Raw genomic sequence first — 17,969 nt, 5'->3', positions numbered from 1 at the left:
TGGGTTTGGTCTTTCGCTCAACGCCTAGTCACCTATGACTTAGGTTTCCATCTCCCCGAAGAGAAACTACCTAGTGCAGACACCTTCGTTAGTCCGGCGATCGCTGTGGTCACTCTGAGCAATAAGATTTACCGGCTCAACTGAAGCACCTGCTCTTTTGCTTGCTGGGAGTTGTAGTCCCTGGCCTGGCCTCTTTAGTTCATTGTTGCTTGCCGCCGGGGGCCAGAAGACTACAGTTCCCAGCATGCTCAGGGAAAGAAAGGATGACCCGGGTCGGGGCCTCCACGTGACCACCCACTATGGCTTCCCTGTGTCAGGGCCAGCTGTGGAGTGGCTCGGTGTGATTTGTTAGCTCTTTGAGGCAGGGTACCCTCCTAAGGATTTCGACATGCAAAAAATCAAATCGCTCATGACCCGACAGGTAAGTCGCAGAGGCTGAAGCAAAGACTTCTTTCATTTCGACTGTGAGAGGAGCCGAGATATTCCGTCCCCGACCAGTGGCGGGTGGAGACCTAAGTTATGGGTGGTGGCAGGTGTCAGGGGGACTGGGAAGCCGGGGCACACCCTGCAAAACTCACCTGGGCCACCTGGATTGGAGCCCTGCTCCAGCGGGTACCCGCCTCCCAGAAACATTCCTTTAGAAGAGGTCATCGAAGGAATCAGGATATCTTTGTCTCCCCTCCTCCTCTTTTTGCCATCTTTCCAGAACAGCCCCAGCTTCCTTGCAAGGTCTTCCGCACCCAGGCTGTCATGCGAGCTGATAGCCTGGATAGGGTGCTGTGGTCTGTGCAGTAGAGGTGATCTGGAAAGAGTGAAAACGGATGATTTGAAGACAGAATTGGTAGCTTTTGGATTTTGGGCAAGTCCCCAAACTTTGTAGGTTACGTTTCTGGATATGAAAATAATTATTTTTGTTCATTCTATTTCACAGTTCTGTTATGAGGATTCATCAGTAAGCTAATATATGTGAAAACTCTGTGAAATTCTACTTAAAAATTTTATTTTTGTCAAAATGCTGATTTTTTTTTTTTTTTTTTTTTTTTTGCCAGAGTGAAAAGTCATGAATAAGAGCTTTGGCTATTTTGTAACCTGTCTCATAAATGTTAGGGACTTCGTAATAATGCCTCGGCTTCCTTAAGAAGTGCAGAAATTTTCTTTTATGTACATATCGATTATGACTTTGTTTTAGCTCCCTTTATTTATTTCAACTTTAATACTTCAACTACAATTGGCCATTGTTTTATTATTTTAATATGAAAGATGATTAAGATTATAGTTTTAAATCTGCATGGCTTTTAGAAGCTTGGAGAATATGGAAGATAATCGTTTAGTGCAAGGTTTAAGTATTTTTCTTGTTTATTACAAAAAACTCAAATTCCACATTCTTATTTGAGAATTCAGAATTTGAGAGATATATGAACAAGTTACAAATTGTATATTTCTCTTGCAAAATACACAAATGATCCTTGCATGATTATTTTACTTATGTCAGATGATTTTGTTAATGTTATGAAAAGATAATCAAAATGTTCTGTGAATAATAAAAATGTTTAAGTAAGTGGCTAGTATCATTTGGCAATTCCTCACATGTGTTGGGTACTGGTGTTATGCATCCTGCTACTTCTTACTTGACAATGAGTTTGGGTCCTGCTGTATCTTGTGTTTCGGCAAGTTACTTAACAGTTTTAAGCATCCGTTTTGACATCTTTAAAATAGGAATAATGTGTACCTTATGGAGTTAGCCTGATAGTGGTGTTTATATGATATAATGAAGTTAAAGAGGTAAAGGCGTTAACGCAGTTCCTGGGCATTATCAAGGAAGTGCTTGAATATAGAGACCACTACATTGGCTGCGTTGATGGTGGGAAAGTAGGAAAACTGGAAGCAGGCTGTTGCAGTAATTCAAGCAATAGATAAGTTCATGCTGACTTCGGTACCTGTTTGTTGGATTTTTAAATCAATATACACTTTTGTACACGATGCTGCTAATACTTCTAAACTACCTTTGGAATGCTGAATTTGGACTTTTGTGCGTCAGCTAAGTTTGATGCTTTCTCAAGTTCAGTGTAGTTAACATTGTCATAATTGTACAGTAGCTGGGGTTGGTTTAGTTTTTTGACCTCATTTTGTAAAAATGAGGAGGAGAGAAAAAAATTTCCACTAGCAATGATGGGAAGTGTATGTCTCCTGAATGTGATGCAATTGTGCTGAAAATGGTAACACTGAAGCCTTAGTTCGTTGCTTATTGAATTTCAGCAGGCCAAACCTGTGTTTAATTGGAGTGGAAAAAATACATCAAAGAACATATACACAAAGCGAAACTATACTGGTACAGAGTGAGGTAAAATTAGGAGTTTTGCACACATATTTAAAGTTATCCTAATTATATATGTTTATGACTTGCCTTTCACATATTTGATACTGATGTACAGTTCTTGAATCTATGAGGTATGAAAATAGCATGCTGCCTGTTTACATTGAGGGTTTGAATTAGTATAGTTTATTATTGAGTTAAACTTAATAGGATTAAAATAAGTATATAAGAAATTATTTCTTTTTTTGAATCTATAGAATATGCTAATAATATATATTGAGTTAATATAGAGAGATAGGAAATTAAGGTCTGTGAAATTTAAGTTTTGGGGCATTTCAGCTGTCCTGGGATCTTTGTTTGCAAAATAATGGGAGGGAAGGAAGGCTTTGTTAGCTCTCTTTATTTAGATGATATCTGTTCATCCATTATGCTGGCCTCTGTTCTTTCAGTCCATTCAACAAATGTTTATTGAGCACTATGTGCCAGGCACTATTCTAATTAAAAAAAATAGACAAGTGTTAAGGCAGACATGATGATAAACACTTTAGAGGAAAAGAGGTTAGGAAGTCCTGGGAATTGTTGGTGATTTGAGGTCACTTACAGTTTTAGATAGGATGGTCATGGAAGGCCTCTCAGAGAAGGTAATAAAAAAATACCTTAAGCGGGTGAGGAGTTGAACTCTCTGATGTGGATATTTGGGAAGGAACATTTCCAGTGGAAGGAAAGGCAAATGCAGAAGTCCTGAGGCAGGAGCTTGTTTGAGAAATTGCTCAATTGTTTGAGCAGTTTCTCAAACAAGTGGCCAGTGTGGGTGAAGTGAGTGAGAAGAAGAGTAGTGGGAGATGAGGTCAGGATAAGGTTAGATTTCTGAGGGCAGGAAGCTAGATCATGTAGTGCCTTATAGGTAATAGCAAGGCCTTGGTGTTTATTCTGAGTGAAATGGCAAATAAAGGAATAATATAATCTAACATAACACTTCAGACAGATCATTCTGACCCACGTTTTAAGAATAGATTGAAGAAGGGAAAAGAGCAAAAATGGGGAGACCAATGATGAGGCTAGTGTGGTAATCCAGGTGAGAGGGTGGGTGTAGGCCTTCTGCCCTAGTGGCAGAAGTGTTGAAAGAGATCAGATTATGAATGTGCTGTAAATGTAGAGGTGACAGAATTTCCTGACAGATTGGGTTTGGGATGTGAGGGAAAAAGAAGCAACGAGGATGACTCAAAATAGTTTGGCCCCAGGAATTGGAAGAACGGAATTGCCATTTCCTCAGATGGATAAAACTGAGGGAAGAACAGATTGGGGGAAGGTACGTGGTTTTTAGACTTGTTAATTTGAAAGCCTCTTAAATATTCTAGTGGAGAAATAAAGTAGGCAGTTGGCCAGATGAATCTGAATTTATGGGGTGAATCCAGGGTATAGCTAAAACTCTGGGAGTTACAAACATGTAGATTGTATATAAACTGGTTAAGATCACCAGTGGAATGAGTGTAGAAATACGAAGAATCTGAGGTTGGAGCTTTTGAGAATTCAGTGTTAAAAAGTCAGGGGGAAGCGGTGGATCCAGGAAAGCAGAATGAGAACAAGCAGCATGTGAGGTAAGAAGTCTTTAGCTTCCCAAATGGCACCTGGAATATAGCAGATGCTCAATAAATATTTGTTGCATGAATATGGGATAAAGAGAACAACTAAGAAGAGTGCCTTGAAGCCAAGTAAAGAATTTAAAGGAGTAAGGAGTGATTAGCTGTGTTAAATGCTGCAGATTGGCCAAGTAAGGTGAGAGTGAGAATGAGAAATGTGCTTTTGGATTGAGCAGCATGGAGGTCCTTGGTGCCCCGAATACAGCAATTTTCATGAAGTTGTGGGGTGGAAAGCCTGAATAGAGCGGGTTTAGGAGAGAATAGGAGGAGAGAAATTAGGGACTGGGTGTAAACACTCTTGAGTTTTGCCAAAAAGAGAAGGAAACACAAATCATCACAGATGCTTCTTTGGGTGGATAAGACACAGTTGCTGGTTTCATAAATGGAAAATGAGGATTAATGTAGACATAACCGAAGTAGTCTGAAGTGTTAATCTGATTTGGGCAAATAAAATACAACAGCAAGTGTTAATTTATGCTGAATTTTCTATATGTCTAAACTGGGGAATTATCAAAACAAAAATCAAATGTGAAAGAAAATCAAATAGTGGTTAATGATTAGCATCAAAATTTTAACTTTTTTTTTTTTATAAAGATGGGGTTTCACCATGATGGCCAGGCTGGTCTTGAACTCCTGACCTCAGGTGATCCACCCACCTCGGCCTCCCAAAGTGCTAGGATTACAGGCGTGAGCCACCGCGCCTGGCCTCCCAAAGTTTTAACTTAATAAAGGCAGAGAACTACACTTAAACTGTAACTTCATGGTTTAGAGAGATAAAGATAAAGTAAGAATGACTTTGTTAGGAGAAATTTATAAAGTTGATAAAGTGTTAAAGATCTATCATTCTAAAGTACAGTTGAATGTCATATGCTGTGTTTTGAGACATTTATGTAATTCTTCATTTCTGTTTTGATAAAAGGAAAACATTTCTGTCATAATAAAAATATTAAGAATTACAGTTAATGAACACAGAATGCTTGAGATATATGAGACAGTATTTTTGGCTTCTCACATACCTTATCTCTTTTACTTCTTATAATAGCCTGTGAATGATCATCATAGAATATAATGCACAGAAAGGATAGATAGTTTGTTCAAAACCACAGTGAGAAAGTCAGGATACAAACTCAAGTGGTCTGCTCCAGAACGCATTCCGATAATCACTTCACTCTACATCCTCCTAACACGTACACGGGGTTTTCAATTTGTATTACTTTTATTTTGTACATTTGGCAGAAGTTTGCTGTGTGTTGGTATTGAATTGTTGCGTCGTGACTATTATGGAGGTAAGACCTTTTTCTAGATGTTGGTACATATCACATTTACATTTTAGGCATTGGTTTCTTTGCAGAGTTGTTCTGGGGAAAGAGAAATTAAACATGATGTATTCCTTTGGGGATTTCCGTTAGATTAGTTAAGCAAATCTATACAGATGGTCCCTGATTTATTATGGTTTCACTTAATGAATTTTTGAGTTTATGATGGTTTTATTGAGATTATTAAATGCATTTTCCACTTACAATGGGTTTAAAAATTTTTTTAATTTTAAGTTCAAGGGTACATATGCAGGTTTGTTATATAGGTAAAGTCGTGTCACAGGGGTTTATTGTACAGATTATTTTGTCACCCAAGTATTGAGCCTAGTATCCATTAGTTATTTTCCTGATCCTCTCCCTCCTCCGACCCTCCACCCTCAGGCAGTCTCAGTGTCTGTTTTCTTCTCTATGTTTCTATGTGTTCTCATATGATGAATTTATTGGAACATAACCCAATTGCAAGTCAAAGAGCATGTGTACTTTGAAAAATGTTTGTTTAAATATGTTTAAAAGACATGGCAATTATACTTTAAAGATATATTTTAGGGGTGGTCATGATTTTGAATCAAATTGGGAAGTTTTACTTTCACATGAGTATGTATATATAATGTATATAGAAGTTTAGTTTGATAATTCAGTCTTGCTTTCTTTACCGCTTTTGATGCTGTTCCCTCATGACTATTGTGAGAATTCAAGACAAGGCAGAACAAATCACCCAAGACTAGTAACATACTGTTTTTCTTCCTTACTCATTGAAAGGCATATTAAACCTCATTAATCCTTTTTTTTTTCCAGCAAGCATTCCTATACATTTTTTTTTTTTGCAGTCAATTGCATATTCCTGTCAGAACAATGTGCTAATTTGCTGGAGATTGGAGCCTGACCAGTGACTTCTATGTAATAATTTACTCGTTTCTTTGTTGTTTACTCTGTTTCTGGAACTTTGTTAGCCACTGGGCTATAGAGGCAAATAGGACTTTATTTTTCCCTTTCCTTGAGACTTAAAGTTTGGAAGAGAAAGATATATTTAAAATTTAAAACTTTACTGCTTTGGCTGAGGTATTGTCTTGGAAAATGCACATTCGTGGTCCAAATCCAGAAAAACCTATTTATTAGGTTTATTTTAGGGCCTAGGAATCTTACTTTTAGCAAGTTCCCTGGGTGATGTTGATGGACATGAACAAAGGGTTATACTGAGAGATACTGTGTTCTTTGAAGCATAAGGATTTAGGAAGACTTTGTAGAGGAGATAATTCTGAAAGTAGTATATTGCTTTCTCATTTCTTAGAGTAGTAAGTGTGCATGAGAGAGGCAGCTGGGAGAGAGGGTGGGTAGGTTAGATATTCTGGGGTAATGGAAGACTTGGGGTTGAGGCAAAACACTTTGTAATAAAAAAATTATAGATATGACTTATGGTATTTTACAACAGGAAGAGAGAATACGCATCTCCATAGTTTAAAGATCAGCAAGTTCTGCTCTAAGTCTCAGATAGTCAACATAAGCATACCATGTATTTTGGTTACTATGGACCCCAGTATAGGGCAACTAAAGGACAGTCTGTACCATAAATCTCTCTTCAAATTAATAACAGCTAATTTTGCCTGAAAACTGATATTGCAGGGACATTAAGTGTCTTCTTTGAATAGCCTATTTTTAAAGAGAGGCTTTTAAAGAAAATTTAAATTGCTGATTTCTTTCTATTTTAATAATTTCCCCTGGTACAAATAAAGCTTTCATAATCCCTCAGTTGATATGCATATAGACGTGCAGGGCACCAACGAACTGAAGGAGGTAGGAGACTGAGATAGGAGACTTCAGTCTTAATTTATGTGGCATGAATTGGATACGTTGGTGGGAAAGATTCAGGTAAAATGAAGGTATTACTTATATGTTAACTAAGCAATTTGCATTATTCAAAAATATTTGAATAGCTTCGTTGGTTAGTATATTGTATCTATGAATCATAATACTATTGCTTGGACTTTTTTCCACGTGAATTTAGTAATTATTATTGTATATCCAAGTGCTTTTATAGAACCCTTTTTGTTATGTAAGTTTCTTTTGGCTGTTTTTAAACCATAGATAGGTTAGACTTCTACTATTAGTTGTAAAGGTGCTGTATAATACTCTTTTATTATAAAATACCAAAAGTACATCCTTCGCTGATTTAATAATAGTGCTATTGTTTTAAGTGATAATTGGTTTTAGAATGTATCTTCCGTATTTTGAGGCAGGAAAATTTCTATTTTTAAAGTGGTCATTTCTTTTTCAGTAGGTATATTCTATCCTCTTATAATTCTTCAGCACAATTAAAATTCTCTTTATCTTATTATTTTTTTAAGGGTCTGAAAAGCCCTCAAGAAAGCCTCAGTGATCTTGGTGCCATAGAGAGTCTCCGGGTCCCTGGAAAGGTATTGATCTACATGTGTGAATGTGACTTTTTAACCTCCTTAAGAAAATATGATTGCCTCTGCATAGTAATTGATTCACAGAAGCTTTTCTTTCCCACAGGCAGTTGGTTATTATGATAAGCTAGGTCCATTTTTATTGTACAGTGGGTGTAGGGCTTGTTTCATTACAATTGGGATGTAGTATGCACGATTCATTATAATAAAGCAGAAAATGCAAACGATAAATTGGGAATTTATTATATTAAATTATTAGCCTGAAAGCAGTTATATATATGTGTACACACACACACACACACACACACACACACTTATTGATCTGCTGTAATTTGTAGAAATAAAATGAAATAATTGACTACTGATTTTTTATACTCTTAATACTCTGTGCCCAAAATCATGATTATATAGTTGTTGAGCAGAGGTTTTTGAATAAGTAGCTAAACCATAGTGTTTATACTGAATTGTATAACTTATCGCCTAAATTGTAGATATTTTAGATTTTAATCTTCTGACGTTCATGTGAACTTCTCAGTTTACAAATTTTATATAGGTTATTTGAAAGCTAGCTGGATTCTCCTCAGAATTATTAAGTATTGTTAAATTCCTGCTGCTTCTCTGGAGTGTTGCTGCTTGGAGCTGCCCATGTGAATAGCCACTCCATCACAGATTAAGCTGGCACTTCTGAATGTCTGTTTTTGTATTTTTTAATTTGAGGGTCGTATGTGAAAATGCTGTTTGTTTGTTTTCTGCGTCTGGCATTTGAATACGCAGGGCTTGCTTCTCTTGATCAGCAGTTTAAGGCCTCTCCTTACACCTCAGTGTCGGCTCCTTAGGAGGATGATTTCTCATCTCTTTCAGGTGCCTGACCTGTTAAAGTGAATTTTGTATTTTCTGCATTGCTTTCATTTTGGGTCAGACCCAAACATATTCTCCAAATGCAATAAAATTGTAACCAACCCTTTTGCATGAAATGGTTCAGATAAAAACTTTATAAAAAGTGTATCATATAGTTTTATACGATGTTATTAAAGATTATTGACTATGAAAAGGTTGGGAAATAAGAGATAACCATAAATCCTAATTGACAATAATTCTCTTTACTTCTTTGACTTAAGAAAAAGATTATTATACATTACGAACATGCCTTGAATTAGATTGTATTACATATTGCAGAATCAATGTCAAATTGATGAGTGAGCTTCTTTAAAAAATACTGACTCTCTTAATAAGAACTTTCTGTTGGGTTTCAACCATGAGCCTTGATGTTTTCCCAGTAGCGGTTGGTAGTGAATTTATGGTGATCTCATTACATAGTCTTCTTATTGACTCTCCACCCCTAGCTCCATCAGTGACCAGTGCTGTCTGTACTTTTAGGATAACTGGCCTTGGGTAGAGTGGCCAGTCTGGGATCACAAGGTCAGCAAATATAAATGGTTCAGGAGAAGAGTAAGCCTAGAGCACTGGTCTCTTTAGCACATGCTAAGAAGCCAAGTTAGTTAAATAATAAAACAGTTAATAGTAAAAAAGGTATTAATGCTGTAAGTTTACATTTAACCTTACACTAAGAAATCCCTATAAGCTTCATCTGCCTGTTTCTTCTTTCTGTGTTCTCCTATAGCATAACAAAAGATGGGGTGAGCAGAGCTGCTGCCTTCTTTGTGGGTGGTTCTGAGAACATGAGAGTTGCTGGGTCCATAGACTGGCAAAGCTCCAGTCAGTAAACTGAGTTTGATATCGATGAGATTTGAAGTCAGTACTGAGATTGAGAGTTAAAAAGACTCATTCAGAAATTCCCTACACAGCATAGCTTGATATAACTTTAATGTTGAATATTTTTCACAATTTAGATGTGACTTTATGCCTAGATCATACACATATATTTTAATGACTTATTTTTATATAATTGCTTTGAAATTAATGTTGTAGGTAGTTCTGGATGACCTGAAATTTGATGTCATTGAAAAAGATCTTCACTTAAGATCTTTTTAAAATTAAGATTAAAAGCATTTTAACAAAATGGAAAATGTTAATTGAAATGATTATTTTAAAATAATCTTCGCTTTTAATATAAAATTAATGTATACTGTAAACAGAAAACGCGATAAACTAAAAAGGTACCTAAAAAAAAATCACAAAGATCACCAACACTGTAAAGGTTAACATTGCCTTCTGATCTTTTCCAAATGCATATTGAACAAATTTACTGAGTTTCTATGTGCCCAACCTGTAAATTCTTATATGGAAAACCTATTAACTTCATTTAATAGCTCTGACTCACTCATAAGTGTAGGTACAATTTTTAAAAAACGTAAGTGGAGGTACCATTTTTAAAAAACTTTCTAGGGACTGGCAGTATAGCGGTGAAAAGACAAAAGTTCCCTGTTGTCAGAGAGCTTACTTACATTCAAGCAGAAGGAAATAGGGTGATGAGATAAACTCTTTGAAATTGGCAGTTATTTTGCATGAGGTAGTCAGTATAGATTTTCTACCCTCCCTCCCTGACCTTTTAAAAATGTTATTATACTCTAGAAATTATTTGGAAGCTTGGGTTTTTAACATATATATATAGATACATATATATATTATATATCTCTATATATGTGTGTATATATATTATATATATATATCTGTGTGTGTATATATATATATAACATAGAAAATTCTCCTGTTATATTATCAGGTTTAAAAAACAAGGTACCCATTAGTTTTGCTTAGGTGAGTACTCTTTATACTTAGCAATTTATGCTATTTAAGTAGTCACTGTAAATTCTTTCTTTTCTTTTTTTTTTTTTGAGCTAGGCTAGAGTGCAGTGGCCCAATCTTGGCTCACTGCAACCTCTGCCTGCCAGGTTCAAGTGATTCTCCTGCCTCAGCCTCTCAAGTAGCTAGGACTACAGGTGCACACTACCTTGCCCACCTAATTTTTGTACTTTTTTAGTAGAGATGGGGGTTTCATCATGTTGGCCAGGATGGTCTCAATCTCTTGACCTCGTGATCTGCCCGCCTTGGCCTCCCAAAGTGCTGGGATTACAGGCGTGAGCCACTGCACCTGGCCTGTAAATTCTTATATGGAAAACTTATTAACTTCATTTAATAGCTCTGCCTCACTCATAAGTGTAGGTACAGTTTTTAAAAAACATATCCCTGGTCTTCAGGAATGGGCTTCTTTCTTTTTCCTTTTCTTTTCATAATGTCTTTCTGGGTTGGGACAGAGAATTGAGATTTCAGTGGCATTTTCAAGAAATAGGTTAGTTGGGGTTCTGTTACATGAAAAGGTTCTAGTATAAAGGATAAGTAGGAGAAAAATATTAGGATGAATTGTGGCTGTTCATGTTTAAAATGGTCAAATATTGGCAAATTTTATATGCTTCAACTTGCTAGAAAAAGGAGGGTAGTGAGGGAGAATTGAAGGGCACTAGGTGTGCTTGATAAGCAAGATGGTATCGTTTATTTATTTATTTATTTTTGAGAACTATATATATTCAAAGTGGTAAGAAGCCATCTGGTACAATTTCTGCATTTTATAGACAAACTGACCTTGCGCCCCATTTTAAGAGCAGATGCAGTTCAACTGGTAATCTGTATACTGGAAATTTGGAATTTGGGTGGATAAAATAGTATAGAAAAGTAGAAAACATTTAAGGTTCTTTTCAGAACTTGCTAGAGCAAAGAAAACTTTGAGAAAGATTTCAGGAATCTTAGCTTAAATAGCTCAGTGCCAAGATCAGTGGCACCCAGACTTTGCTGCACATTTAGAATCAGCGGTTCCCAGGCCATGGCCAATTCCAATTAAATCACCGTGTTTGGGTGGAGACAAATGTCAGTAATATTTAGAGATTCCCTGGTGATTCCATTGTGGAGCCAGGTTTGGGAACCTTTGGCCGAGATGAGAATATCATCTCAAGAATGGAGCAACGGGAAATAGAGGAAATGTTCTAAAAAATCGCTTTGAAGTTTTACTGAGAATTTTTGTAGGATAAGGTTGAATGAAACCTAAAATTTCATTCTTTGAAATGGATTCTGTTATACTTCAAATTTGTGAGATTTTCATGTAAAGATAAAAGAAATTAGGTAGTATTTACTAAGTTTTTTATCCATTTAAACATGAAAGGAGTTTTACTTGGTTACAAGATTTAAGAATAAAACCAATATTTATTATAATATATGATAATAATCAGAGCCACAAGGTTATTAGTTATAGAACTTATTAGGACTGTGTTTGAGGGTATTTGTTGAACCCTGATTCAAAATAAAAATACCAGTATTCAGAACCTTATAAATCTACATCCAGCCTTTATTAATGCTTTCCATTGTACTTCCACAATGGTACAATATGAACCTGAAAAAGAGTATTGATACTAATACTGTTTTATGAATTTTTACTGAAGTATTGCCTCCTGATAGTATTCTTTAGTGTTAAGGGTTTCCTTGGCCTTGATTTAATTAACTCATAAACAGTAATGGGATTCAGCTGTGTTTACTATTACAGGATTGGTTTACCTTTTTTTCATGAAAGAAAAACATAGGATGAGGTGACAAAATAAATGTCTGTTGCAGTCAACATTTGAGAATATAATTATTTAAATATAAGAAATAATTATTTTATACTTTGTCCATTCAACAGTATCTATTGAGTACCTGCCCACTCTGTACCATTTCTACTTATATAAATTCTAGGAATTTGAGCAGAATGTTTTCTGGAGTTCCTGGTACTTTGTGAAATCAGATAAACCAATTTGACTTGACTTACTAACATCCATTAAAAGAATCCTAAAACCATGTGCTAACTGCAGAGCTTGTTTTACAGTATTACCAAAATATGTGGACAGTGTATTTGAATAAGTCAAGAGACGTAGGTTTAAGTATTGACTTAAACATTCAGCTCGTTGAAAGAAAGTCATTTTAATGATTTGTGCCTCATTTGTGAAAAGATACTGTTGAACTAGATGATTTTTTAGAGTCCTTTTAGCTCTAACGTTTTATACTTTCTATGTTACAATTTTTATAGGAGAAATATGGTGCAAGAAATATACATTCTAAAGAATTTTCTGAGCAGTGTTTTTTAGAAGATTAATATATTGATATCTGTATCAGAGAAGATTAGTATTGAGGTATATGACTAGGAGACTTTAGTGATTGTGAGAAAGACTTTCAATTTAGGATTATGTATCGTTTAGGACAGGTGTCTTCTGCAGGTGATACTAAGGGAGACTCTAACCATGGATCTGTAAAATCATTTATGAGTTTTTCTTAGGTGCTCATGGCTAACAGTATTTAGTTGTGTTCTTTTTAACCATTAATAAAATTATGCTTCTCATGGCTTCAGATGCTTTGACATTCTTTACACTTCTTTCATAACACATCATGTAAGTTCATTCATGCAGTCCATTTGGCAAACATTTATGGAACCAGGCAGTTACTAATCATTGAAGTTACAAAGAGGTACAAGACTCTGTTCCTGACTCAACCTGAGTAAGGGAGACAAACAAAAATAGTTAATTGCAGAGGAGTAGAGGCACAATAGAGTTTGTGTGAACGTATGCACAGTGGTATCAAAGCTAGGAGACGATGTAGACTAGATAGAAGTGTATTCAGGATCTTTTACAGTTGGTGATTAATTTTTTAAAGAAAGATTACAGTTTTATGGGGTGAGCTGTTGAGTGGAGGTTGGGGACCAGGATGCTGATTAAGAAGAAAAAAGGAGCATAAGGTATAGGAAATGGAGAAGGGTTACATTGGAGGGACATTTAAATAGGACTGATTATTTTATTGGATTTGGAAGTTGGAAGAACCTGTGAAAGGCACTGGGATTGAAGGTGCTGTGATGTTGTCTTTTCTCAGAATAGACAGTATTTTTTTCTGTTAGAGAAACTGTCTGGTGAGATGTTTGAAAACAAAAGAAAAACAATTAAGATGTACACACTGGATTTTTCTCTCTGTATCTCAATTTTTGATGTGTCTTTTCTTCAGTGTTAGCCCCAGAAAGGACAGGCATGTGGCACACATTAAAATACATCATCTTAATCACTTGATTGTGTTATAAAGCTGGATTAAAATGTGATACAATAACTTTTTATAAAAGTGTTCTGTAAATCATTTTGCCAAAACCTCTTTTTAAATTGTAACTCCAACAGTATTCCACTAGATGGCACTAAAGGCCTGAAGAAAAACAGGGTAGGCTTTAAAAGATAAGTTTATTTAAAACACACAGAAACTGATGAACCGGCTATCTTTGATGAATTATTACTGTTGTTCTTGTGGGATTTTAGGAGAACGTGCCATTTCCTCATGTAATCAGACATCTGGCAATTCATTATAAACTTATGTGGTATATGGTTTTAGGGTATTTGTGTTCTTGAAATAAGTTTTGAATCTTGTTTCATTTGGAAAGAGATGAAATCTATTTCTGTTCAGTGATTTGTGACTTTTGTAATACTGACTGAATATTGAAGACTTCATGTTTTGTTCTTCCTTTTAGCTCTTTTTAGATTTTGGTGACTAATTGTTTCTGGGTTTTGTTTTGTTTTGTTTTTGTTTTCAATTTGAACTCTAAAGTGATGTTAACTTTGGTAAGATGATGGCTTCTATTTTTCTTTTCTTATAACAGAATAGCTTTTTTATGTTGATGAATGAAGAAATGCAAACAGTGAAAAAAAAAAAGTCTTTGATAAGATTAACTGTGGCAAACCCCAAATCTTGCTTGTAAAATTTCTCCCCTTTCTCAACACACACTTACGTACATTGCATTCTGCCATTGAGCTGTATAATCAGGTCTAATGAGTTAAGTACAGAAAGGGTAGTTGGTATGCATTTCATTTTTTATTATATACATTTTTTTGCAGAGTTTTGAAATCTGACCTATGAAATGAAGATTTGCATTCATAATTTTGTTTGAATAAAAACCTAGTACTGAAGATTATGAGATTCCAAATTGTTATATAGGTTTAAAAATTAGGTTAAATTACTTTTCAAAAATTGCAGAAAATATTAAGTTTAATAATGGTAAGGAAAACCGTTAAGCTGTCATAACTAACTTTTCAATAAAAGTGAACAGAATTAAGAGCCCTGAATTTGGGTTAGTATTTTTAATTAGTGTGGTATTTTGAATAATTTAAAAGTAGTAGTTAAATACAAAATTAGTAGTCTCTTTTTTTTCCCTACTAAATTTGAATAAATTCCCTTGAGTGATGAACTCTTAAATGGGAAATTGCTGGTAAAGTTATAGTATAGTTCCTTACAAACCATAAACATACTGGGAATGTATTATAATACCTTACATTTGAGGGCTCAAATTATTTTATAGACCTGAATCCCAAATTTTCATAAAACCTTTTTTTGTTATGTTGAGAGGAAAAGTAGCTTGGCTGAATCAAAGATGTTGACTTAAATCTCTAATATGATTTTTTTCTTCATTTTTCATACATTTATGATGTACATTTATGTGCATGCTCATGTAGCTTTATCTCAGACATGATCAAAGTAGAAAAATAGGCTAGGTGGTATTATATGCAACTTCATAGCGTGTTGTGACTGCTGGAAAAATGCCTCTAAAACATTGAATCCTGCTTGGTTTATTACATTAAGAAAATATTGAATATTTATGCCTGTTTTTGATATAGCACCTGGGGCAGTGATATGTGTTTAAGATGCTTTATTTTTAGTGAAGAAAATATGGTTCCAATATATTTTTAAAAATGAATTCAAACAAATCTCAGTTGTTGCATCTTACTGTCTCTTGGCATACATGCAGCCTCTCCCTTGTGACATTCTTCTGTCCTGCGGAAGCCACCCTTTATGGCTTTAACCTGTTGTACACTTTCCCGATACAACATTTTTACTTCTGCTTTGCTTTATGTTTGTAACCCTGTTCCCCAAATTTCTAAATTTGAAATTTTACCGATTCTCTCTTATTTTCCAGATGCCACCTCTTCCATCAGATGTGAACGCACCATCTAATGCCTTCCTTCTGTTTGCATCACCCTTAGGCTCTGCCATGCGTTGTCATTGCTTCCTTATTTATCTGACCTCTCCTATTACTTTAACACCTGTTTGAGGGAAGAGCTATATTTCACTCATTTTTCTTCCTTGTATGACCTAGTATGGGAAACTTTTACATAGTGGGAATTTTAAAAACTATTTCTTAAATGGAATTATTTTTTGGGAAAGATAAGGTTACAGAGCTTTGAAAGTAGGTAGGTTAGTTTGTAAGGATAGTATGGGAGAGAGATTTGATTTGTTCATTTTTGCCTTTTATGCTTTTGTTTCCTCTTCTCTGTTACTCCAGTTCATTACTTTATTGTAGTTTTTTCCTCCAGCTTTAATTCTGGGGTGACGCTGATATACTTTTTCCTTAGTTGATTACCATTGACAGTAAGTTGTGTGGCGCATTTGGAAGACTGTAGTTGCTGACAAATTATTTTTGGATTTTCAAGTTTTAGAGAGCATTTAAATGTCACTGTTAATGTCAATATGTATTTATTACTTACTATGCGACACAAATTTTATTGTAAAAATAAATTAAGCATTTTTAAGGCTGAAATATTTTATCCCAGACTTAGCTTGAATATCTAACATTATTATAACTTTTTTCTTAAATCATGTGTTTAAATATGGTATAAGAAGGTTCATTTGGTGTTCATTTCCCCCAATTTTGCCCTGTAATTTTTTTAATAGGAAACCTCTTGTTCATTTTGGTTATGTAAAATTTGGCCTCATACTTGTGTATTGGCTTGCCACTTTGGCTCTGTTTTAGGTGAAGAATTATGTATTTTTGTATCTCCCACCCTAGGGAATCAGTTTCTATTAAATTATCGAGTAACTGTGTTAAGAATATGCAATCTGGTTGCTTCTGTTTCTTTTTCTAATTTATGTGTATAAAATATTCCTAAATCAGTTCACATTTATTGTTATCTCTAATTAAAAGAAAGAAATGTTTTACTAAGAGTTTGTGGAAAATTTTGACTATCAAAACAAGAACATATGGTCTTTTCCTTTCCTTTTGTCTTATATTCATTTTTTGGGAATTGTAAATTAATTTTAGTTTGATCAGTAATAATAATTAGTGATTATTATCTACAGTGTGCCTTGGCACTGTGGAGCAGCATGATGGGGAATGACGAGAAGTCTGAGTTTTCAAGAAGTGTACAGTCTGATTGAGCAGGCAGCCCTAAGAGCGATAAAACATTTAGAGAATGATTAGGTAGAAGCAGAGCTTTACAGGCTGCTGGTGCAATGGGATTGAAAAGAACACAGGAATCAGGATTCCAGAAGGGGGTTTGAATAAGTTCCAATTCATATGTATATTTTCACATAGAAGCTATGTAATTGTTTTAAAGGAGAGGATGTTTTATAGGGAAATAATGTTACATGGGGACATTTGTTTTAGGTTTAATTCTATTTTTATGCTACTTTTTTTTTTTCTGCTTTTCTATGTTTTATTTTTTCCTTAGGTCAGGTTTCTTACACTTTAGAGTGTCAAGTGTTCCATGTCAGTTCTTTGAAATTATATGGAGTTGTATGCTCTCTGTGATATTAATTACTCAGTTTTTTAGGAAAGAATAGCATTTGATATACATATACACATTGTATTCTTTTTACAGATTCATCATGTTTTGGAAATGTACACTTGTGAGATACTTTAAATTATGTTTTTTCTTTGGCATTCTTAATAACTTTGTATATTTGTTTTACAATCATTTTGAGAGGAAAGCGGGGGTGTGAAAGAGAGAGAGAGAGCAAGAGCGAGAGTGACAGCGAGAGCGTGAGAGAGTGCAAGCATGTATGTTTGTCCTTTACAGGTGAAAAAAACTAGGCATGAAGAGACTAAGTTGCCGAGGGTTAATAGTGCAATTGCAGCTAAAATCCAAGTATCTTTAACTTCTTATCAATCAATTAGATACTGTATTGAGAACCTCAGCATGGTGTTATATGTCATTGACATTTATGCTTTTAAGATGAAAGTACTTAATCATTGCAGTCTATTTGAATTTCTGGCTTGGCTCTCTATCTAATTAAAACAAAATCTTAGCAGTTTTATAATCTTCAAACATTTTTTTCTTGAATGGTATCAACTGCATTTATTTGCTCATGTTACTGCAGAATTCCTCAGGAGGCAATGTTGCCATGTTGTCACTTGGGCCTCATTTCCTCCCCTCCCTCAACTTACAGCATTTGAAGCTGGTATTTGAAAAGCCTGTGGACATTGAGGGAAAGAGATTGCCAGGAAGTTCAGACTTCCTCTTCCATCTCATTTCTTACTCTTATTTCATATTTCTGCTGGATACATGGAGGT

General features: G+C 35.0%; 1 protein-coding gene across 2 annotated transcripts in view; it reads left to right on the top strand.

Moving 5' to 3' along the window:
* Positions 1-304: 304 nt before the first annotated feature.
* Positions 305-17,969, top strand: part of VPS50 (VPS50 subunit of EARP/GARPII complex) — a 130,394-nt gene continuing 112,729 nt past the window's right edge. Inside the window, exons 1-2 of one of the 2 annotated variants that reach the window (XM_021674208.2) lie at positions 305-421; positions 7,613-7,681. In XM_021674208.2, coding sequence (XP_021529883.1) covers positions 389-421; positions 7,613-7,681 — 102 coding nt within the window. In that variant the 5' untranslated portion in view covers positions 305-388. The remainder of the gene's footprint in view (positions 422-7,612; positions 7,682-17,969) is intronic. The other variant, XM_021674207.2, reaches the window with a different exon arrangement.

Source organism: Aotus nancymaae, unplaced genomic scaffold (genome assembly GCF_030222135.1).
Source record: "Aotus nancymaae isolate 86718 unplaced genomic scaffold, 86718_ANA_hifiasm-v0.15.2.pri h1tg000025l, whole genome shotgun sequence".
In the NCBI taxonomy this organism is placed as follows: Eukaryota; Metazoa; Chordata; class Mammalia; order Primates; family Aotidae; genus Aotus; species Aotus nancymaae.
This window is presented reverse-complemented; position numbering and strand designations above follow the sequence as displayed.